The sequence below is a fragment of the Typopeltis vanoorti genome, chromosome 8 (genome assembly GCF_054136105.1).
Source record: "Typopeltis vanoorti isolate ZY-2024b chromosome 8, IOZ_Tvanoo_1.0, whole genome shotgun sequence".
Classification (NCBI taxonomy): Eukaryota; Metazoa; Arthropoda; class Arachnida; order Uropygi; family Thelyphonidae; genus Typopeltis; species Typopeltis vanoorti.
Window position 1 is genome coordinate 138,400,385 of NC_143556.1, and position 25,913 is coordinate 138,426,297.

General features: G+C 34.8%; 1 protein-coding gene across 1 annotated transcript; it reads right to left on the minus strand.

Annotated features, from left to right (window-relative positions):
• Positions 1–915: 915 nt before the first annotated feature.
• On the minus strand, positions 916–21,653 carry LOC150104379 (interleukin-1 receptor-associated kinase 1-binding protein 1-like). The gene is made up of 3 exons (XM_090396964.1): positions 21,158–21,653; positions 6,111–6,310; positions 916–1,904 (listed from the first exon to the last, which is right to left on the minus strand). Exons 1-3 carry the CDS (start codon positions 21,401–21,403, stop codon positions 1,601–1,603), a joined length of 750 nt encoding a protein of 249 aa, XP_090253090.1. The 5' UTR covers positions 21,404–21,653; the 3' UTR covers positions 916–1,600.
• Positions 21,654–25,913: the final 4,260 nt, after the last annotated feature.

Sequence of the window (25,913 nt, forward strand, 5' to 3'; positions counted from 1 at the left end):
GGGATGCCACTGATATATATATAGCACTTACAGAATGATTTGAATAACTTGGAAATGTGGACAAATGATAATGGCTATTGGTTCAATGTTAGTAAGTGTCAAGTTATGCACTATGGTAGGATGAGATTTCTAATGCCATATTATATTAGCAGGGTTATGCTACAAGAAACTGATGAAACTAGATTCTTGGCTTTATGGTTTTTAGGAATTTGAAGTTCAAACATTACAAAAATGCAAACACAAGTCTACAATGTTGAAACAAACATTATAAATTAAGAATAAGATAGTCATTTTTATTCTTTATAAAGCCTCGATAACCCTGCAAATGGACTGCTGTGTGCAGATTTGGTATCCTGGGTTCCAAAGGATAAAGAAACTGGTGCAGGGAAGAGTAACAAAGATGATACCAGGATTACAGAATGTAGATTAGGAGGAGAGATTGAGAATATGTGGACTGCAGACACTGGTAAACAGGAGAAAGAGGGATGATGCAACAGAGGTGTATAAACTTCTGAAAAGGTGCTAGGCTATCAACTGATGAAAGTTTTTGTTACAGAAGGTAGGGAGAGGACAAGGGTGGCATTCATGGAAGTTAACTTTGTGTAGAGTTAAGAATGAGGTAAGGGCTAGATTTTTTCTCTCACAGATTAATGAGAGTACATCTAGTGTGAACGAATTTAAGAGAAGGTGTGACAAATGGTTTGGATCTGCATTCCTTAAAAGGCAATGTGAAAGTCTGTCAATTATCTGGCTTTGACCATTAAACAACCTCTAACTGTAAACAGTGAACAATAAAATATATATATATATTTACTGATAATGTTAAGTTGACACGAGTCATTTTTTTTAACCGTCTAACAAGAATGCATTAAAAGAAGAATGTAAGAATCAAACCTCAAAACATTTATTTTCTAATATTTATACAATCTGATAATGCTGGAGTCTTGACAGGTAACACACTGATTTGGAGGAAAATTGTGGATGGGAAGTTAGTAATGATGTAAATTTTTTATGTAGTACTATCATATCCTGTACACCCCATGAGGGTATATATATCAGGCATTTGATGATATCAATACTATTATGTTTTCCCTCAGTTTGAATGGAAGTAGATAACAAATCATCCATCCTCTATATATTTCATGCTGCTAAAGCAAGAAACATTGTGTGCCAACTCAGTTATTCTGTTTATAAAACTGACTCTTTTTTTTATTATTATTACCAATGCAATAAGAATGTACATATGTAAAGGTATTCCAGTTCATGATAAATTTGATATATGGTCTTGACAAATGGGAATATCAGATATCATACAGAAATTCAGATTAATGCACAAATCAAAGTTATACATATTTACAATCTCTATAATAATGTTTTTTTTTTCTTCTCTCACACACACACACACAAGCATACACATGCACACACACAAACACTTTCAACATGACTATTTTTAAATATTTGGAAGAAAAAGTTAGTTTCCAATGCACAATATTTGTTTGCATATGACTAACTTATCCTAAAAACAAAACAGTAGTAATGTCTCAACTACAATAACAGAAACAGAGTATGCTGGTTAAATATATATGTAAAAAAAGTGTATTTATTTCTGATCATGCGTTTTGGCTTTCTTGAGTGTTGGCTTGGAAGAAAGGCTTTTAGATTTAATTTCAAACTTTACAGTTACTACGCTTTCAGCAATTACAGTTGCTTCTGCAAGGTGTTGGCGAAGAGGAACAGCATCAGGCAATAAGATGTACTTTGGGTTGGTTGATTCAGCTCGTGTTGTAATAGTACTTGATTCTTCAACAATCAATAATGGCTCTCCAACTACCATACCAAAGACAGATACCATTTCTGATGCTTTCTGATGTGCATTCTTCACTGCATCAACAGTAGCCTTTCTCCTTAAAGGAAAACATACATAAATAATTTTTGTATGACTATATCAAATTAGAAAATACAGAAACTTCATAATAAAATATCAGAAACATTTGTATTACAAAGAAAATACAGTTATCTTTATAACTATTAACTCACATCTTACAAACAATACTTCCTAAATGCTATTGTATTTACTTGCAAAGTATTTATAGTATAAATTCATTTACACAATATATCTTGAAGCCAGCATTTTAAGAAACTTTAATTTCTTGAACAGTATCAAATAGATTTCAATTTTTAATAAAATTCTCGCATTCTGGAAAGAGGCAAATTCAGTTTTGTGCATGTGTGCACACATGACAAAACTGTTAGTATGAAAACAATCTAGAGGAGATCAATTATATAACATATACAGAATATGAACCCTATGGAAGTATAAGTAGTGCAAGAAATATGCAGTTTATGTTCACAAACAAGTATATAAAGGCACAACAAAAAAGTGTGTGTGGGGGGGGGGGGGGCACAATGTGAGTTTGCAATTGTTGGCGCATGTCTAAAAGGCATCTCAATGACAAAGCGTAACTTCCTTCCACATGCAGATACTGTTAATACATTGCAAGCAAATGTCCTAAAGGTGATTAATAAGTGGGTTAAGAGAGCAAACTCACTCATCTGGACTGCCAGACAGAACAAGAAAATAACAGCAAATTACATGTAGAGTTTAATAAGAATTAACACCCTTTATCAAACTTTAACATCCCATTTCTTATTATCCACATCAAATAATAAGAAAAATTACTTTGCACAATTCTTATATATATATATATAAAGATGAAAAATGGCTAGAAAAATACAGACAGCATAAGAACAATAACTAGAAAAGACAGAAATGCATGAACATTAGTTAGATATCAATGATTAGTAGCAGTAGTAACAATAAAGTCAAGTAGAAGATAAGAAAAAAAGACCAAAGATAGCATGGAGATCTGTCATTAAATTTACGCTTGACAATGAAGGCAAAAATTAAGATGCCATGAATACAACCAAAAACAGAAAAGTAAAAAGATAGTATTGCTCACAGGAACAAATGATTTAAGAAGTTTTAGTGTTAAATACAGTATGGAAGAGGATGTGATAGCACTGCTGGAAGAAATAAGAAAGAAGAGCGAGATAGTGAAAACTGTTAGTCCATTACCAGGACATGATTCTACCTTACCCCAGTCCTGAAGATATTTTCATGCGCAAACTTTGTTTGCTCACACTTGGATAAAGGATTAAACTAAATTTATTATTACTACTGCTACATTTCGTTTTTCACAACAAATTCTTATAAACAATAAACAAACTGATTCATTAGAATCAGTTCCCTATCTGCCCCTTTCTCAAAATGTAAAACTTCTTAACTTCCATGGGACTATGCAGTGTTTCCTTATCTAGCATATATTGTTCCAATCATCATCACTGTTTCACTGAGTATAAATATTCTTACTTCATTATTTAATTACGAGATGTGCAGATTAAAACTTCATTACAAGAGAAAAATAGTTTCTTTTACTATGTATCAAAGCAGAGCTCTTCATTAAAGCTACTTATCTCCCATAATGCAAAACACATCTCCTTATGGATATGTATAATGTTATGCATTAAGGGAAGGGCCACTACCCAGACTAGTTTCGACCTTTACTGAGGTCTCTTCAGTGGGAGCCACTGAGATAGGAGTGATGTTAGCTTGCTCCACCTTTTCTGCGAGTTTCCCGGTGTTGTACTACCTTACCCCAGTCCTGAAGATATTTTCAGGCACAAACTTTGTTTGCTCACACTTGGATAAAGGATTAAACTAAATTTATTATAGTCTAACCAAGTGAAAAATAAACTTTCAACATCTTTCTCTAAATCCAAGTAGCAGCAGTAACAATAAAGTGGTTCAATCATTTCCTGGATTTTGAAAGGAATAAAATTAAAAGTTATTGCAGCAATTGGATTGAAATGTTGTAAATTTACTTAACACTCAGTGCTTAAAAACAGTAAGATGCATATGTAAGAACACATCAAGTGTGTATACCACACAACACACAAACTAACTGGCACAGGCTCATTACAGAGAATAACAGGAATGTGGTGAAGTAGTCTGCAAGGCTAGAAAATTCCTTGGAGAACAAACTCCATAGTGGTGACAAGAAACAGTTGTGAAAAAGAAGAAAGCATAGTCTCAGCAAGTAAGGTAGCAGATGTCCTAACAAAATACAGAGAAAAATGCAAGATAGTAAAGCATCGTGTTAAAAAGTACAAGGAATTGAAGATGATAAAGGTGACATTAAAACTGAAACTAAAGATATTCTGGATATATGGATTAATTACCTTGAATTATTGTTAATTTATTTATTTTTATTTTTTTATACCACTCCCACACACAAGATGGAGCAGTGCCTATAACAAATAAATGCTATAGGCACTGCTCCATCTGTGTATATGAGGAGCAAACCTGTTGATAATCTTCTTAAACTGTTGGAGATAGTTCTTTGGAAATACTAAACGGGGAGGCTGTTCCACGGATCTGACGTGGATAGAATGAAAGACAATTGGAAATAGCAGTTTCAGTGAGCATGCAGTTCAAAAAAACATGTTGGGCAGCTGCTGCTTGAATTCCCCATAAATAGTTTCTGTAGATCTGGTAGAAATGAGAGGCATAATGGATGCTATTTCTGCTGAACAGCAACCATAGAAATATCAGCAGCAAGGCTGAAGTGAGTATGTGAGAGAGAGAGGTGTCAATAATCAACTGAACTGCCCTTTTCAGAACAGTATCAAAAATTTTTGGAAGTAGCTTTAAAGTAAAGCTACTCTGATATTTAGGTGCACTGTCCCAAATATCAGAGCATATTTCAAGGGTTAGGTAGATTTGAGTTGTAGAGAGTAAGTAACTGGTTCAGAAGAGAAATCATGTTTTAAGTGAAAAAGGATGATAAGTTTTTTGGAAGGCTGAAGATGCTATAAAATTGATATAATTATGTCAGGAAAGGGTTGGAGCAATAATTAGTCCAAGAATAGAGATCTGGTATTGACTGTTGAGCTAAGCATTATCAAAAGTAAGTGATGAAGAACTAAGATTTTTTTTTTGCAAGAAAACAAACAAAACTGAGCCTCAGAAGCATCAAGGGTGACTCTAGACTGTTTTCACTCCAATGAAGGATGCTGTAGACATCATTGTTTAGGACACTGATTACTAATGACCATGAAGCTTGAGATGTTTGAGTGTTGCAAGGCATGTTCCATGAGTAAGATGAGTGGAGAGTGTTATCATTTGCAAAACTATGAATATATTCTGTAATCAATGAAAGTAAGTTGTCTATATATATCAGGAAGATGATGGCTGAAACAACAGTGCTGAGAGATATCCTCATTAGCAGGAAAATCAGAGAGAGAACACTTTCCACCATTACACGTAGTGATGTACATGGCCCTACATTACATACAGTGCCATGAGATCTATGCAACTACCTTAGCAAAATCCATACTGGAATTTGCTAACCAGACTTGCTTCCATGCTGTAGGTTGGATGTCAGCTGAGTATAACATAGTACATAGATGATAAAGAACAGGTGTTCAGGAGCAAAACAGACGGCATTTCATCATGAGCTGCCTTTTTGGAATCCAGGTATTTTAAGATTCTTCTGATGTCTTTCTGATAGCAGGTCACAAGAAGATACATAATGCAATGTTTTAGGTAGAAAAAGAGGCTTTTTTTTTTGTTTTCTTTTGGTCACAGATGGACGAGTCAGAAGAAGACTGTGTTCCCTTAATTATGCTAGAACATCCTGCTGCCAATTACTCTGCCAGAGTGTGGTTATAGAGATTTCAAGTTACCATCAGGCTCAGTCCTGTTCATCAGTTAGTCTATAGACCTGCTTTACTGCTGTAACATGAAACTGGGAAAAGGGGATCCATTTCCCTACAATGTGTTTGTATATCTAAGTATCACCAGCAGTGCATATAACATTATAAATGTGAACAAAATGAGACTAAAAGAGCACAATAGCAGTATAGAGCATTAGCAGCAGCAACACAGCTATGAACCTGATGGAATGTAGATGTATGCGAGAGAAGAAGAGTACTAATCCTCTGCTATTATAGGTACCAGCAAGCAGAAACATGCAATGGGATGAAGGAATGGTTTATCCACTTGCTTTCTTTAAAATTAAATAGTGAAACTACACTTATTATCAAATTACCCGCAGATTTCTTGAACAGCAACACTGTGAAAAAACTGAGGCGTAGTAATCTTAACAGTATTGTCAAGTTTTTGGATAAGATAAATAGCCACTGCTTGGCAGTCTTCTATTTTATGAAATATAGATTCTACATCTGCTTGCATCTCATAAGTACCAGCATCCTGACGTAAAAGAGATTGAGTCATACTTATGTCTCTTTCCTAAAAAAAAAAAAAAATTAAGAGATTGAAACATTCGTGGACAAACTTTAACAGATGTTTGTTTCTTGAAATAGTAACATGCAATTACAAAATTAGAACATAAAATTTTTATAACACTAACTCATGTTTAATATAATTTTCTTGAAAATATGGGATGGTAAAAACATGCAACCATTTTTTAAATGATGCCAAATGAAGAATAACAAACTTTTGCTATACAGATGCAACTTTATATTTTTTTTTCCTCCACAAAAGTTTTAAGCCAACAATTTAGTCCTGTATGGTAAAAAAATAAAAATAAAAATAAAATTAGCAACAAAAAATTGCCAATTTTATGTTAATTTTTAAAACTACAGATGAAAGTTTATTATCAATAAATTATTGTCATTAGACCATCACAGAGTCAGTCTAAGTCATGCTTAGGATGGCATAAAAAAAAACAAGCATCTTTGGAGCACAAAAACAGTTGCAAATATAAGACAAGAACAATCAAGTAACAGCAGAAGACATTCAATAATTGACAAAAGAACTAACATCTTATCATTAATGCCCTACAGGGTTAAAAATGAAGCAGTTTGCTGTTGTTGAGCTTAAATATAGTCTTAATACATCCATATCCTAAATTTTTGGTAAAGTAATGCCCTCGTGCTTGTTAACATTTGGTAAATGCTTCATTATTGATGATGAATCCAAAAATAGCCCCTGAGACTTATAATGCAGTACCAGAGATGATTTCCTCCTAATCAAATCTTCATGCCCATCCCATAGTTGGCTAGTATGCAGATACAAAGGACTTTATGCATTCCCATGTCAAATGAAGGAGTTTATTTGATAATGGAACGGTTACACCAGAAATGATAGCCAAAGTGCTAAATAAAATAACTTTTAAACCACACATCTAGAAGTGTAGAAAGTGTCTTGTGCTTGCATTAGACCACTTACAATGAAGTACTCCTCAGTTCTTGGCAAGTATGTTTGTATGAATTTATTAAAACTCTGGGAGACAATTTTTGTTTTAATTTTATTTTAATCTAGTTGAAAACAACAGCTGTAAACCACTTTAAACATAGTCTTAATGGATGCTGTGATACATACTAATTATGTTGTCAGTTACAAATTTGAAATCCAGTGAATTCATTTTTATATGACCAGGAATCTTTTATATGATCTGCTCAAGCACAAGTACTCCTTGCATCATTTAATACCTACTAGAATACCACATAATCCCTACCATTGTCGAAAAACCCTGGACCTTTTCTTAACTAGTCTTCCTCTAAATACACTACTGATGTTAATTCTCCTCTTGGCAACTCTGATTACTACCTTCTCAATGTTTCTTGTTCTACAGATCACCCCAATCTCGGCATCATAACATATGGCACTACAATAGTACCAACTGGAACTTTTGGAATTTCTATGCCTCTTTTCCATAGTCTGATTATTGCTTCTATCACCTGATCCAAGAACTTGCTCCAATCTAATAAATGAAATTATTCTTGATTGGATGAGTGTCTTTATTCCTTATTCCACTTGAAATCTAGAACCCTTATCCAAGCTTCAGTTTTCTAACAAATGTGTCTAAGCAGTCCAAGCTAAAAATGTAGCATACACTCTCAATGACTCAAATTAAAAACTCAAGTTCTGCACTTAGCTTACAAAACATTTGCAAAAAACTACCAGCAAATCTCGAGCAGTTATGTAAGGGCCAAACACACTAAGCCTGTTATCTGCTCAAATGGCAGTCAAGTTTTTTGTTGGGAAAAATTTCTGCATTACATTTCCACCTCTCTCTCCCATCCAGATGGAACAATGTCAACATCTCCTAAAGATAAGGTAATCAATCTTGGCATCAATCTTCCCTTTCTATTCCACAAACCACTTCACTGAGTCTTTTCCAAACTTTGGAGAGAAGGACATTAGAAATATACTCAACAGCTGTGATACTAATAAATCTTCCAGCTGAGAGAGTATTCCTCCAGTTGTACTAAGAGCCTGTGTTCCAGAATTAATAATCATCCTGTATTGTGATACCACATGTTCTGCTCATCTAACATATAGACAACAGCATGAAAGCAAAACTTTTATCCACTTGCTCTTACAAAGGGGAGATGAACATCAGCCATGAAACTGTCATCCCAGTGCTCTGACATGATGTTCTCAAAAGTGACAGAAAAGGTCATAAACAACCAGCTTCTTTATAATGGAAATCCAACAGTTAATTATTATTATTTTTGTTTTAATGACCCCAACCTATGAAAAAATGTAAACCTATAGTATATTAGCACTGTGGGCAGGCTATGGATATTTTTTCTGGTTATTTTTATTCATTAATTCTATATATTTCTGGTATTTTTTGTAGTTTTATTTTTACATAATAAGAAAACTCTTCTTTATCTTCTTTAGAGACCAAACCTGGAAATTTTTCAAACCAACCACTTCAGGTTTGAATACATATACAGGTAACCCTCGTATAACGCAGATGTTAGGTTCCATAGAAATGCCGCGTTATATAAATCATGTTATGCGAGACTCAGATCACATAGAAAAAGTAGGGTTATGTTCCCATATATATATATATATTTTTTTAAATTATATAAACAACAATGACATATCCAACAAAAACATATTTTTATTTAATTCAGGAAATTCATGTAAGTTAAGAAAACATATAAACTATGAAACAAATACATAATGTAAAATTATAAAAATTATAAATTATACGTAAACTTCATTGCACATAATGCATAAATGTTTTAGACAAAATAAAATAATAAAGTGCATATTTTAATCACCATCACTGTCTTCAAAACGACCATTTCGTAGATGTTCTTTATTACGAGTTGCTGGACGTCGTCATTACTTGAAATCTCTTGGACATAATTTCTATAATTCTCATTGCATACTTCGGCTGGTTTAGTTATCAAGAAGTCGGTAATAAGACCTTGCTTACCACTATGCTGCAATTTTTTTATTAATTTCATAATATGGAGCTAAACAAATATCCAATTGTCTCATGAATTTTCTGGAGTGCTCCATTGAGGGAACACAATCAGAATCTTCAAATTTTCCCTGTCATTTGGTTCGACGTCATCTATTAATTGTACCAGTTGCTGTTTTAAGGATACTTGTGACATAAGACTGAATGATATATGCACGTAAACACAAGAAAGATATTTAATTAACCAAATATTTCGGTCTGGAAATAGCAGACCATCTTCAGTGGTATTACAAGAACAGTTTTAAAAAATACAAGCTAGAATACTAACAATAGATCGTTAAAAATAGAACATGCCGTGTGATGTTATATCACTAAGTATTAAGTATAAAACGGAATATTTTGAAGTAGAGACATGATTAAAAAAAAAAAAAATTAATGTGTAATCTTGATTAGACTTTCCCAGATTTTTGATATAGATATACAGTCATTACGATTCAGGTTGGGACAATGGAGCAAGGCCTCCACACTTTCCTTGAACAAACGTTCGAACCTATCATGTGTCTCTACTTAAAATATTCCGTTTTATACGTAATACGTGATATAACATCACACGGCATGTTCTATTTTTAACGATCTATTGTTAGTATTCTAGCTTGTATTTTTTAAAACTGTTCTTGTAATACCAGTGAAGATGGTCTGCTATTTCCAGACCAAGATATTTGGTTAATTAAATATCTTTCTTGTGTTTACGTGCATATATCATTCAATTGTACCAGTTCCTCCTCATTTAAATCTGTTTCCTCATCAATTAATTCACTAATTTCATTTTCTACTATATCATAAAAGCCTTCTCCACCAAAAATGTGTGTGACGTTTATTATACAACTTAGCTCGGCATCCACTAGAGATATACGAAATTTTGTTCTAGAACAGCTTCAGGCCATATTTTTTCCAGCAAGCACTCAGCGTAGAGGGATGTAATTCCTTAATGGACAGAGAAATAATTTTCACATAATTCAATATTGAAAACTCTTTCCACGCTTGAGGCAGTATTATGTTTGGATTAGATTTCATTTTTTCCGAAATTTAATTGGAATGTTTGACGAATATAATATTACTTAAATGTTGATATTATTCCTTGGTCGAGGGGTTTGAATAAGTGAAGTAGTATTAGGTGGCAAAAAAGTTATTTTAATATTCGGATGGCTTAAATTTGTTGGGTGGCCTGGTGTGCTATTTTTTTGAAGTCGATATTCTTATTATATTCTTTATATATTTTTATTTATATATATTATATTCTTTATATATATAAAGGGTATTTACCCTAATATAAATTTGCCACTTATAACTACATGTGTGATATGAGCAGACACAAATTTAACAAAGATAAAATTTAATTTTTAAGTTGCGTGGTGAAAAATATATGAAAGATAAGGGGTTACTACAGTTTGTAGACCCGCGTTATATCGAAATCGCGTTGTATAAGTACTGCGTTATATGAGGGTTACCTGTATATGTATGCATGTATATATATACATATATACACACACATTTAAGTCATTAAAATTATGGAACACACACATACATATATATATGGATGGTTTCACAGAAGTCATCATTACCATACAGTGTTCTCCCTAGAAATTTTTAACAGCTAATTTCAGCAGTATTTGTCTTGGATCTAGATTTTTGTATGACTGTCCATTAATCATTTTTGATGCAACTGCTCATTCTAGTTTAGTATTTTCGTAGCTTAAACCTGCAGGACTTCCATTTCTAGAATAATAATCAAAAAGAATCTCAGAAGCCTCACGTTGATCATGACTTTCTGCATTGAAAAGTCTTGATAAGCAGGAAATGATTGGCATATCTGGAAATCTTGCTTCTAGGCGTTTAATAACGGTGGTCATATATTGTAGTCTTAAACGTAATAACATTAGACTCTGAATAATCAATGTGAAGGTCTGACCATTCCATACCAGTGATCAGTGATATTACATTGAAATTTATGATGGATACGAAGCTTCTGAGGGTGCGTATCTGATCTTTAATGGCTGGTAAGGTGGTTAAACCAGCCATCCTGACTGAGGAATTTTGGAAGAAAAACAATTGCCTTAAGATATCATTAAACATGACGAAATAAGGCACTTCAGAAGCTGCTTGGGCACTAGCAAGAGCCAGTCGATGGTTTACACAATGACAGTTGACCATGAGTCTATCTGTTTTATCTTTGAGCAGTTTTACAACTCCCTTTTGCTTTCCAATCATGACAGCTGCTCAGATCCTAGGCCCACCAAATTACAAGTTTTTAAGCCTAGACTGTGAAGGGTTTCAATTACTTTGTTAGTTATAATCTCAGCTTTGTTATCAATGATATTGCAAGTTGATACAAAACCAATGATGTAGCTAGAGCTTTTGCCGCCTAGGGCGGTTCCTGAGTTTGCTGCCCCTCTCAATACACACCAAAAAGACTACAGAAAGTCAAAATGACGTATAGGGAAATAAATTAAAACACTGTTTATTTTTGAAGTAAAACTTTAATTTCAACATTCAAAAATGTTATTTTTCTTGCTTTTCTTTTAGCAAAATGTCGATGACATTGGTGAAGTCTATTTCATAGTAATGTAGGTAATTCTTAATCAATTTTATTTAGAAAAACTCCTCTCACAACTAGCGACACTTACAACAATTGTGAGGAAAATTCGCAGTAGTATTACAATATTTCGAACTGAGTTCTCGAGATTGTAGTTTAGAATTAACTGCAAAAGTTCAAAAAGGTTCAAAGTGCTTCCCGGGGCAGTGCATTTTTACCAACGTTAAGATGATATTGTAATACTACTGCGAATTTTCCTCACAATTGTTATAAGTGTACGCCTCTGTACAAAACTAACCCTGACCTCTTTTCTAAGTTGACAAGCATATTTAATGTACACAATCAGCTGTTTTAAAACAGATGTCTGTCGTTTCATCACATAAAACACTGAAATAATCTGCAGAATGTATATTTTTTCAGTATTTCAGATCTAATTTCTGATGCTAAAATATCAATCAACTCTTGCATTATTCATTCTGAGGTATAATGTGCATTTTTACCAATGTTAAGATGTTCTAAGTAGGAACAGCCCATAGCCTTGCAATGCTCAAGCAATTTTTCAAACAATGTAGTATGTGGTAACTCATTTTTTGATAACATATATCTTAAAGCTCCCAAAAAAAGCAACCCTCTGCAAGTTATTCAAAATTGAAATTGATTTTTCAATTTGCCCTATTCCAGTTTCTTCTAGTATACATTTTTCAATTATATCTGAACAAGAATCAGTGTGTAACTTGCTTTGTTCATGGTCAACCAAGCTTTCTTTTCGAAATCTTGTGCATGGCATAGTTACCCAAGTCACTTCCTTGTTTGTGGGTTATCTCTTTCCATATTTCATACATGTGGAACACATCATTCCATTATCTTCCACTACTAACCAATGGAATTTTTTAAACCACTCACTGTTAATACCCGATAAGCAGTATTTAGATGCACGTTTTACATTTGAAAGACTCTGCAGAAATCAATGATTCTGTTGTTGGTTTGGTGTCTTCGCTACTATGCTTATCAATTTCATCTTTCTTAAAATAACTTAAGAGTGTGGTTTTCTGACTCGACTTTTGGCTCATTATGGGGTAATTTAATAAATACAAAATATCACTGATATTAAATTAATCAGAACAAATCACTGAATTGTGCACTGACAGTAATACCCGAGACACATAACGCATGTTATGTCGCAATTTTACTATTTATAAGTATTAATTACTAGGAATGGAAATTAGTATCATTCGAGACTGACGTCATAGTCCTTGAGAGTTTCAAGAATTCCCCAAGATCACAACTATATTTGATGCGCAGGCCATTTTCTTTTACAAAATAAAATATTAAATACTTGACTCACGATCTTCGGACAAATACCATTATTAAGAAAAATAAATGTAGATTTTTGACATTGATTTTTGCCTTCAATTCGAATTTGCTCAATTTTCACAATTTATTTCTTTCAAACATCAAAATTATCTCTCTTTCATAAAAGATCTTCTTTGCAACCGATACTGTTGTATTCAAGATCCCAATTTTTGTCTTCTTCCGCGTACGGATTGGTGTGAATCAAAGTGAATATCTGAAGCTCTCGAGATTGGCTTGCAATGCAAGAAATTGAGCTGGTGTCTCACAAGTATCGGGACTCTCCGGTTCGATTTCTCATCATTATTAATTAAAAAATGTCTTAAATTATTTTTCCATTCTTGCTAATTATTTAGCCATGTCTATTCACAACATTAATTAGCTGGGTGGTTTGCCCATTCAAAAGGTCCTGGAGAGAACATAGCCATATAAAAAATAAAATAAAATAAAATAAAAAAATAAAAAAAACCAGGTTCACTTCTTCCTCTTTCATTTTACCTGCCTCTATTCTTTAGAATAATCTTATGCACAGAGTGTTTTAAAGGACTACAACCTCCAGTTTTTTAAAAAAAATATATTAACAGACTGCTTCTTTCTAACACTGCTGCCTACCTAAGATAGTAATTCTTATTACTATCTTAAATTATAATATGCTGGTGTCCAAAACCTAAGGACAAACACTATTTCTGAAGAATTACAACCACAAATTCAGATGAATCAGCTTGTGGCATTTTATACAACTGACGATTTCAAGTAGAAAGTGAGTACACATTGAAATTTTCAAATTGCACGCAAAGAGGTCACGTGGCAGCGCTCAACAGGATAAAAGGCAAAAAGCTAAGCGAATTGTTCGAAGGAAGCATCTTTTCATGAAGGAATAAATTTGCAAACTTGGATGTCTTGTAACGTCTCAAAGACATCACTAGATAAACGTGTGGACAAAGTACATGTTGTTTATTTTTTAACGGTATATATTAGAACACAGAAAATTAAGTGAATAATTAATTTATTAACTTATTGCAGATATTTCGCTGGTGTTATAATCAGCATCTTCAGAGCACAAAAACACAGTTTATCACAATGTGCGAGACCATAACAACATGGTGTAATCAACGGACTAGTTCAACAAAATTGTAGCAGCAACACAAAAACTAGAGTCCTGATTTTGGTGCCCTTTAGAAGAAACATGACTGAGGCATTGGGGTGCTTAAGGGTCAAAGCTGTATAACTGAGAGGAGACCTCCACATAGCCTTTAAAGGAATGCGGAGAACCGACCAGGGCTTCTGACCTAATGTCCAATCCTCACCTTCTCGTGGTGCACCCTGTTGGGTATCTACTTGGATACTGAACGAACGAGGATGGGCTGGCAATTTGGGATTTAGCCGACCAAATTGTATTCTTATTGGTTAAACCAAAATAAAAAATGATGGTACAACATGACAAAATTTCATGCCGGCTGGGGCGTCGCCCGGTTAAACAAGGCCCCCGTTGTTTTCGCCAGGGAACCAGGGCGAACAGCGAAAAGTCAGCTACTGGAACAAATCTGAAAACAAACCCCAACTCAACATCACCAGAGTTAAAGATCGGTACTATCAACGTAAGAAGCCTGAATGGCAAAGAAATGGAGCTAGCTGAGGAATTAGATAAGTACCAGATCGACATAATAGGGGTGACTGAAACAAAAAAGACCAAAACTGGTGAGATCTTTCTGAGCAATAAATACAAAATGTTATATTCAGGCAATAACAATCAAGGAAAAGAAGGAGTAGCCATAGTATTCAACACAAAATACGAGGCTAATCTTCTTGAATGGCAGTCAGTCTCAAGTAGAGTAATGTGGGCAAATATGAGAATGGGGAACTGGACAATGAGACTTATTTGTGCCTATGGTCCCACAGAAGGTTCTACTAAGGTAGAAGTGGAGGAATTTTTTGAGGCTTTAGAAAAAGCAACTGACACAATGAAAAAGGAAAAGTTGGTCCTTGTTGGGGATCTAAATAGTAGAGTAGGAAATGACTGTGAGACATACAAAAATATTTTGGGAAAATTTGGAGAAAAGAGCAAAGCTAATAATAATGGCAAATATCTGTTGGATTTCTGCTCAGGACATGGACAGGTTATTACTAACACCATGTTCCAACATAAAAATGTGCACAAATTCACATGGAGAGAAGAGGCTAGGAATAAGAAAAGTCTCATTGACTATGTTATTGTTGATAGTGATGTTTTCTCCCTGGTGCAGGACACCAGTGTACAGAGGATTTGAAATTGGAAGTGATCACTATTTAGTCTTGAGCAGGATAAAATTGAATTTCATATTGAAAAGAATAACATGTAAGAAAGTTTTAAAGCGAATAAAAGTTGAGCAGCTCTCAGATGTAAACTGTAGACTAAAATACAGAAATATTATTGAAAAGAAAATGAAAGAGTTTGAGAACAGGAATCAAACCTTGGAGATTCAGTTGCAAACTCTGAAGGAAACATTGATTGATTCTGCCAGAGAGGCATGTGGTGAGGTTGTGTGCAAAGATAAAAAAATCAGAACTCCCTGGTGGACACAGGAAGTTAAAGAGGCAGTGAAGGAAAAGAAGAAAGCATATCAAAAGTTCCTGGCAAATAAGTCAGCTTTTACTCTTACAGAATACAGAGACAAATGTAAGAAAGCTAAACAGTGTGTAAAACTAGCTAAACAAGTCATGGGAGGACTTTGGCAAGAATATAAAAAATAAATATCAAGAAGGTGGCAAAATATTCTGGAGATTGTTGAAGAAGCTTAGGAATGGAGGAAAGAGTGCTGTAAAAGGAATTAGAGATGAAAAAGGTGAAATGAAAACAGGAGAAAAAGATATCCTTGAAGTATGGAGTAATTACTTTGAAAAACTACTAAATGAAACAAGCAGTGATGACAGCACTATTGGTAAAAAACACTGACCAGGCATGCAGTCAGGAATACATATCTATACTTGAAGTAGAAAAAGCCATCAAAGGCTTGAAATGTGGAAAGGCAGCAGGAGTAGATGATATTCGACCAGAAATGCTGAAGTATGGTGGTATAAGAGTCTTACAGTGGTTGCACTGCATAGTTCAGAAAGCCTGGACAGAGGGACGAATTCCCGATGATTGGAGTAGAGCTCTCATAGTACCCATATATAAAAAGGGTAATAAAACTGAATGTGAGAATTACAGAGGTATTTCCCTACTGAGTGTTCCTGGCAAGATCTATGCAAGTATACTTGAGAAACGGTTGAGAAGAATTGTGGAAGAAAAGCTTGGTGAAGAACAAGCTGGATTCAGGCCAAATAGAGGCTGTCAGGATCAGATCTTCACTTTACGACAAATAGTCGAGAAAGCATGGGAATATAACAAAGATCTGTATTTAAGTTTTGTCGATTTGGAAAAGGCATATGACAAGGTGCCAAGAGAGAATCTATTCAATACGCTGCAGTTATATGGTGTCAATGGGGCATTATATCAAGCAATACTTAGTCTTTATTTGAGTTGTGAGTCAGCAGTTAGAATTGAAGGAAGTACAGGAAGATGGTTTAATGTTAAATCTGGTGTGAGACAAGGATGTACATTATCCCCTCTGTTATTCATTATCTATATGGATCACATTATGAAGGAATGTGGTATTAAACCTGATATCAAAATTGGAGATGTTGTCAGCTCTTTGCTTTATGGGAATGATGTTATACTTCTAAATAAATCTGCTACAAGTCTACAAGATTCTCTGACTAAATTGAATAGCTGTTGTAATAGATATGGTATGAAGGTCAGCAATAAAAAGACAAAGACAATGAAAATAGGCAGAATCATTGAAAATGTCAACTGTGTTGTGAATGGAGAACCTGTGGAACAAGTAAAACATTTCAGCTACTTAGGCACAATTTTTACTGAAGATGGTAAACTAAATATAAAATAGACAACAGAATCAGCAAAGCTGGTATCGTGGGAAGTCAATTGAATAAATTCATATGGAATAAGAAAGAAATTAGTCAGAACACTAAATTAGCTGTATACAAGACTGTGTTCAAACCAATTTTAACTTATGGATCTGAGAGTTGGGTCAGAAGTAAAACACTTGACCAAAGACTAGAGACCGCAGATATGAGAGTCCTGAGAAAGATTAGAGGCGTGAACAGATGGCATCAATGGCAGTATCATATTAAAAATGAGGATATTAGGAAAGAACTTGACATTGTCAGCATCCAGGAATGCGTTAGCAGAGCTAATCTCAGATGGTATGGTCACTTAAATAGAATGGGAGAGGAAAGATTAGCAAAACAAGTGTTCTCTGCCAGGTTGGCAGGAAAACGACCCAGAGGAAGACCAAGATATAGGTGGATTGATACGGTACAAAGTGCCTTAGACGATAGAAATATAAGATCTGATAATGTTGGAGTCTTGACAAGTAACAGACTGATTTGGAGGAAAATTGTAGATAGGAAGTTAGTAATAATGTAATTTTTTCATGTAGTACTGTCATATCCTGTACACCCCTTGAGGGTACATGGCAGGAATTTGATGATGATGATGATGATGATGATTATCTGAACAAAAAACAAAAATCTGCAGCTATCACATAAGACTAGAGTCCTAAACAGAGAAAAAAAAAACGGTACTAGTTTTTCCTTAAGATGACTGTCTCCCAGATTTTAGGCAAATTTATAGAGCCATATTTGTTGAGATTTGGAGTGTGTTTCAGGGCTTCTGTTGCCTCTAAGAACAATCTCTCCGACTTGTAAGAGCTTCTGTGCAGTACTTTTGTACTGCACAGAAGTTGTTCCAGTTGATCCTGTGTGCAGGGGTATCCAGAATATGGTCTGCTAGGCCCGACTTGCCACCATAGTGATAATGCGGGATGTATCTTTTGTGTTCGTTGATGCGGATGTTCACAGTTCTTCCTGTTTGACCGTAGTAGGCTTGATTACATGAGCAGGGTACTTCGTAGACCCCAGGATGTGATAAAGGGGGAATGCTGTCCTTGGGTGAGCGGATAAGGGTTGCTAATTTGCTCCACGGTCTGAATGTGGTGCGTAGTTCATGTTTATTAAGAATTCTTGAAATCTTTTTGGATGTGCCTTTAATGTATGGGATGGTGACTGTTTTGTTGTAGTTCTCTGTGGTGGATAGTGGGAGGGGTTTCTTAGGAGCGTTTAGTATTTTGTTTATCTTATGGGGATTATAGCCATTGGCCAAGAAGGTGTGGCGTAGGTGAAGCAGTTCAGCAGCAAGAGTGTTGTCATCAGAACAGAATGCTCTCGCTCTGTGGGTTAGTGTTTTTATGGGTTAGCAATAAGTTAATAAATTAATTATTCACTTATTTTTCTGTGTTCTAATATATATCATTAAAAAATAAACAACATCACTAGATAATTTCAGAATTTGGAATCTCACATAGAATTGTATCCAGGCGCTGCACAGCATTTCAAACCAATGGAATGCCTTTCAGATGTTTGCTAAGAGGTCATCCTCGCCATACCACGGAGCATGAAGACAGATTTTTAGTTATAACAGCAAAATGTAATTGACACACCACAGCAGGTCAGTTTGCCAGTTGGCTCCATTCAAGCACAGGTGTGAAGATACCTCAAAAAACTGTGGCAAGACATCTGTGACAAGTAGGCCCATAAGCCCTTAGGACTGTAGAATGAATCCCTTTATCCACAGCTTATCATAGAGCATGTTTCAGTGGTGCTGTATCCATAAAATTGGACAAGATACCAATGGGCTAATGTACCCTTTACAGATGAGATTCATTTTAGCTTTTTCTTCAATTCTAAATGACACTTGATCTGGCATGAAAGTGGTACTGCTTACCATCACAAGAATGTTCTTGAAAGGATAAATATAGTGGTGCTGGTGTCATGGTGTGGGAAGACATTAGGCGTAATGGATGCACCGAGCTACAAGTACTGGAAAAAGGGATAGATACAGTAAATGAATTTTTTTAATGGATGACAGTACCACATTACATTGTACACAAGCAGTGAAGATACTTCTGAAGATTTTAACTAAACTGAGTGGCCAGCATGCTCAGCAGATTTCAACCCCACAGAATACATTTGGGCAGCAATAGAAACAAAATTACCCTGCAGAAACCAAAGGTCTTATCTTTGCTCTGAAAGAGGAATAGGCCAGTACGCCTCAAGAACTCCTGAATCACTTGGTACTACGCATGGTATAATGTTGTGAAAGCTGCTTCACAGTTCAGGGTGGACATATTCTATACTGAAATGTTTCTCTGCATAGTTTTCTGTAAGCACTGCACATTAATTCCTTAACTACATCCTTAGGATATTTGTAACTTTTGCCAAAAATGTATTGCAATTTTATTTGTAGGAAATTTATAACACATTTTTTGTTTAATATAATTTATTAGTATGCTGGAAATAAATTTATGTTCACATTTGGCTGTAGTCATGAAAATGTTTTCCTAAAAAATCATATACAAGTAAAAATGTAGTTCATATACTTAGCTTTTGGACACCAGTATATATGATTAGTATATAATCCTTAAAATAATTGTATAAAGTTTGATTTTCTTGTTGGAAAATTAAAACATGCTTCTCCCATATTATTCATTACCTTGATACAAATTAAATTATATATTATTACATTAATTCAAATTAAATTATATAAATTAATAAGATAAGCACAGTATTGTAAATTTAGATATGAAATATAATCATAAAAAGAAGAATGCCATTGGGTGTGTTCTAGAATGTGACATTCAATACTTTGCTGATTGTTGGAAGTTTTTTTTAACAATCAGCAAAGTATTTTTCAAATTCAGATTTCAAATTTCAAATTCAGGCTATACTATAAATTAAAGATGCCAAGAAATCATGTTTTTGGTTTAATCCTTTATCCAAATGTAAGCAAACAAAGTTTGTGCCTGAAGTATTTTCTGGACAGGACAACTCGTATATAGAGGTTAATGACTTCATATCACTTGCCTTAGTATCCCATAATGCAAAGCACATATCCTTAAGTGTAAGTGCAAGGTTATGCATTTTTGGACCAAAAAAGTGTACCATGAATATTATTCTGAGTCATTCACTGAAAATGGTTGATATTCAGAGTCCACATCACTGAAATCACTACAATGGATAACTGCAATGCTGAAGGGAACTTATAAGGAGAAATGATTCCCTGTCATATAACAAAAGCATTGGGAAGATCACATCTGGCATACTTTGCTCAGATATGATTATGTGGGTCGAATAGGAATGAAGACACAGTGAAGAAGATGCATAAGCTGTTAACCAAGTTAGCAACTAGCCTGCAGAATGTAACATATAATGGCATGCTCAAGAAAAATATACTTCAAAGCCCAATAAATGGATGGCAGAGAAATGATACAATAGAAGCATTCCATGGCAAACAGGAGAGAACAAGAAATCATCACTGGAAGTGAAAATAGATCTGATAAATGGGTGGGAAATCTGGGTTTATCTCATTTTGTGACAAGTAGAATAACCTACCAATGAGCACTGTGGGTGCTGCTTCCTGCATTAAAAAAGAGATGTCAGAGGGATTGTGCAAGTTTGAGAGGTCTCATAGCATAGAAGGTGATGAATTTATTTCGGTAGTTTATCCTGCTTGATTCTCTATGGCTGAATGTGTAATAAATGAAGTTTCTACAATAGAAAAGCTACTGACTTCACATTAAGTATATTTATTTAATTGGTAAATAATTCATCAGAAAAATGATAAGAATGAGGGATTGCATCTATGTTTAAGTTAGCTTTTGAATATTTTTTTTCCAAAACAGAGATTTGGGAAAACAACCACCAAATGTACATGTGGTGGTTATGAAATTTAATAACATTACACGTTAACTATGTGATCACCGATCTGTGATATCTGCAGCTGAGGAACCCATACACGGAAAGCCTTCACAAAAACCTCATTCCAATGCAACATAAACAGATAGGGAAACAGCAAAGTTACAAGTCTTACCTTAGCTCCAAATGATATTAATGTTTGCGTAACATAGTCCACGCGCTTTTTTACGCTCCTTACAACTTCTTCAGTAGTTTGTTTCACATTTGTTATAGTGATGTTGATTCTCGCACGGTCGGGAGTTATCTCCACTTCTGCACTTCCACTAACGCGAATAATACGATCCGGAAAGGAAACACACAAATCTCGACATCCATCTTTTCCTTCCGCACATTCTGCTACTGTACACTTAGTGTTATTCATTATCACAAATGTTTATATCGTAATGCATAACGAACGAAGATGAAGAATGCACTCAACTTCTTAAAAAATAAAACACTGACATAACAAACTGAATTAAAAGTTATCCCATCACCGGATAAAAATTCAAAACAAATTTCTCGCATTATTATATAATGTCGTTAAAATCATCTTCTTTGCTGTAACATAATACACTATCCTTCACAAAAATGGAACACGCACATTCTAAAGGCAGTTCAATTTACCACGCAAATTAGCGCCTCCTGCAAAACTGGTTCATTTTTCTAAAATAAAGATCCAAAAGGCTTCATTTCGGCGATATACAATTATATAAATCAGGTGGATATTAAATCCAGCATTATTTCAAAGCCAAACACAGAAACTATGAGAGTTTCGTAAAGAAGTTGACCAGAGAACTTACAGTAATACACATGCCGGCATTTACGCCTTTGACCTAGTACGGACCATATAGAACAGCGATTCCCAAACTGTGGGCCGTAGGTTTTGTTGAGGGGGCCGTGAAATAATGAAAACAAATTTAAAATGTTTTAAGACTAAGTAGATTTTTTTTATTTTAAAAGAAACGTATTTAACTTTTATTATTTCTTTTTTGTTGTTTTTTATATTTTAATGGAAAAATTCACACATTGGTGTTGGTTCACAAACTTTGCTTCCTGCGTTTTTCCGCGCTTAATGAATATTAGTAAATATTGCTTATTCATATGTTTCATTTCAAAGCACTGGTTAATTGTATTTACTTCGAATGCTCTCCAGGGAAGCTCCAAATCTTCCTGTCCCTTTCATCAAGCATTCGTAATCAGGGACTGTTGATATTGACTTTATATACATATCAAAACTCGTTTTATATTATCACTGTCATCCGAGCTAGTTTTCTGTTACCAATAAGTTTCGCATATACTTCACACATGAAAAAAGCTTAAACAAGTTCATGTGGGGAGATAGTAACTCGCTTGCAGTGGTAAAACACGCCCTCCCTAACAGCCACTATACTGCAGAGGCAACAAAAACAAGTACTATTATTATGCCAGTGAATAAGGTATGCGGAATCTGTGTAATATATTTCTCAACAAATAGTGCAATTAGAGACAACTGGGATAAAAACACACTAATTAATGAATCACATATCCCCTCATACAGAAACTATGCTGTATAGACTGAAACAAAACCATATGTTGCATGGGCAAACAGAGTATCTAACTAAAAAACTATTGTTATTAATTAGATGTGTGTGAGTTCGATTTCCCAAGGCAGCAATAAAATTCAACCAAACGTGTTAAAATTCGTAAAAGTGTTAAAACTAAGCAATATATATATATATATATAATGAATGTCATGGCATATTCAATATATATAATGAATGTTATAAATACAATAAATATTATATGGAATTCGATTGAAGAGAGTTAGCATTTCAACTCAATTGTCAGCTATGCTTTTATCTTTCGGTTGCGCGATCTTTTGTTAATACCGTACCAATCATATGCACGTTTTTATAACCATACTTTGCTGTCTGCTTCGCGTTAGGCTTAATTACCGTAAAGGGAGATAAGTCACAAAAGAGAAAAATGTTCCTTGTCCGGGGATTCCTTATTCAGGTAATATTCACTAATTTCATGTTATCAGTCTGTGGTGTGCCAGTATCGGTAAGTGATATTATTTGATCTACTCTACATAAAAAATTTAACCCTGAGATGGATAAGTGGCTGATGAAAAATAAAAATAAAAATCCCTCGAACAATCAGAAACAGACTCAAAAAGAAAAAGGACAGTATTTCATATTTTACCAGAACAGCCCACATTGTATTCAGAACCAAACGGTAAGAGGCAAAAAATGTAATATATGCATTTGATTTTTGCAATATTCGCTGTGTATGTTTTGTATTGAATATAAATACAATAAATATTATAATAATATATCTCTCTATTACGATTTTTTTTTCGAGGGGGCCGTGAAATATTTTAATTTTTGTAAAGGAGGCCCTGACATCCAGAAGTTTGGGAAGCACTGATATAGAAGACATGGGCGCTACCCAGGTGTCTATATCAGGGGTGGCCACAACGTGGCTCTCCAGCCGCATGCGGCCCACGTCCCCTCGTCACGCGGCTCTTCACGATCTACCAGGATAAAATAAGCAAAAAGAGAAGAGGAGACAACAAAAAAGAGGAACAAAATTAAATAAGAGAGAGAGGGAGAGAAAAATAGGGTTAATAAAAACTGCAATAAAAAAAAGATTAATTCGAAACACATTAAATGAAGTTTACTTTGAACAATTAGAATAATTTTAAAGTCGAAACACAATAATTTCAGTTACTTATTTACTAGGAGGCCTTCCTTGCATTCATTTTCTTAATAAGCTCCGTACTAAGGTGTGTAATTAGTCAAAGCAGTTCTTAGAAGCTCGTTACAACCTCGCCATGCGTACACGCACTTACTCCCATACCATCGCATTGGTCAAAGGTTGCGGCTCTTCTAAGTCTTACCGGAATTATTTTGGCTTAAAAGGATGCGTAGTTGGCCACTCTTGGTCAACTACGCTTTTATTGGTCTATTTTGATAAGGTTTCACTGCCCTGACAGCTGTTTCGAACTAATTGGTTCTCTTCAGAGACCAGGCAGAAACCTTAAGAGAGCAAAAACTCTCGTTCAATACTAAGGAACACGAAGTGTCGGAGAGGTGTATTTTTCGTAAGTGAACTCTCGGTCGATGCGTAAAGTATTTACAAGTGACTTACATGAATCAATTGGATATTAAATCCAGCATTATTTCAACGCCTTTTGAATTTGCCGCTCTTTATTAATTTTTGGTTAAAACGTTTTGCAGACGTTGTTCTTAGATTTATTTTGTTAGAAGTATTTCTGATATTAATTAAAACTATTCCATGTTCAACTTTCGGCTTTCAAATAATACTGGATTTAATATCCACTTGATTTATATAACTGGATCATTTTCTTTTAAAAGGAATAAAATTTTATGAGCTAAAGGAGTAAGGGGATGTATAGGCTTACAGATGCTTCCATTCCTGTAGGTTTCGCGGCAATTCAGTCACGTTATCACATATGCGTTATTTTCACTGAAAGTAAACTGTGGAACAGCTTTTTGCTGCTCTTTATTAATTTTCTGTTAAAACATATCTTGCAGACGTTATTCTTAGATTTCTTGTTAGAAGTATTTCTGTTCTGACATTAACTAAAAGTATTCCGTGTTCAACGTTCTGGAAAAACCTCGACTCATAGACAACTTTCGAAGAAAGACAGTCAGTCAACTTGCTCTTCAACCTAGATTTCTCCACTTCTCTCTCTCTCTCTCTCTCTCTCTCTCTCTCCCCCCCCCCACACACACACACTATTGCAGTTGTTTAACAGAAGCATTCCTCACGAAGTGGAACAAGTACTATTCAGAACACCTAATAAGAACTTGCCTACTCATGGTGATCAAGTGCAATATTATTATTATTTATTATTATTATTATATATTAAGAGGGCGCTGTCTAGGCAAACGGATGTTGCGTATAACGGGAGCAGCCATAACACGTATGTTGTTGTGGTTGCTCCCATTTTTATAGGTTTAATGTACAAATTAAACAGCAGCAGTCCTAGAACAGAACCCTGCAACACACAACTAGTTGCAGGCCTTCTTTTGGGCTCCATTCCTGAATTAACTGCTCTCTGATATCTCTCCATCAACCACCCTGCTATCCATCTCACCAACCCTATATCCATCCCCATGTGCTGCAGCTTACTGGTTAGAATGTCATGTGGTATCCTGTCAAAAGCTTTTGAAAAGGCCAGAAGTATCGCTATAAATCCATTACCTTTATCCAACTCAGCTGTCACTGTATTACAAAACCTGAGCCAGTAACTGAAGCATGACCCACCCTTCACAAACCATGCTGCGGCACACAAGTATCCCATTTCCATCTATCCATTCCTGTATTTTGTTCTTGACCAACTTCTCTAATACTTTGATAACGACTCCTGGTATGATGATCGGTCGGTAATTTGTTACATCTGTCTTGTAGCCTCCTTTTAGCATTGGAACTATTTTTGCTTCTTTCCACCACCTCGGGACTAGCCCAGAGCTGAGACTTAGATTAAACAATATGGTCAAGGAACTGACAATTCTCTCACCACTTCATGTAAACTCGAGCTGATATACCATCTAATCCCAAGCTACATTCACATTAGGGTTCAGTAATATGTTATGCACCTCCATTTCATTTACCTCAGTTCCCATATAAGCCCTTGGCTCTCTTGTTCCTGCAATAGCACCACCTGGATGGTATACTATTGCAAAGTGTTCACTTAGTAATTCTACTATTTCGACTAATTCAGTTACCTTCCTACCATCGGCATTCTTTTAAACCATTCTGCCGTATACATTTTTTCTTTTACTTGCAGCATATCGAAAGAACTGTTTGGGATTCTCTTTAGCCTTTATTGCTAACTTCCTTCCACACTCTGCTTTTGCCTTTCTTACTACACGAATCAACCG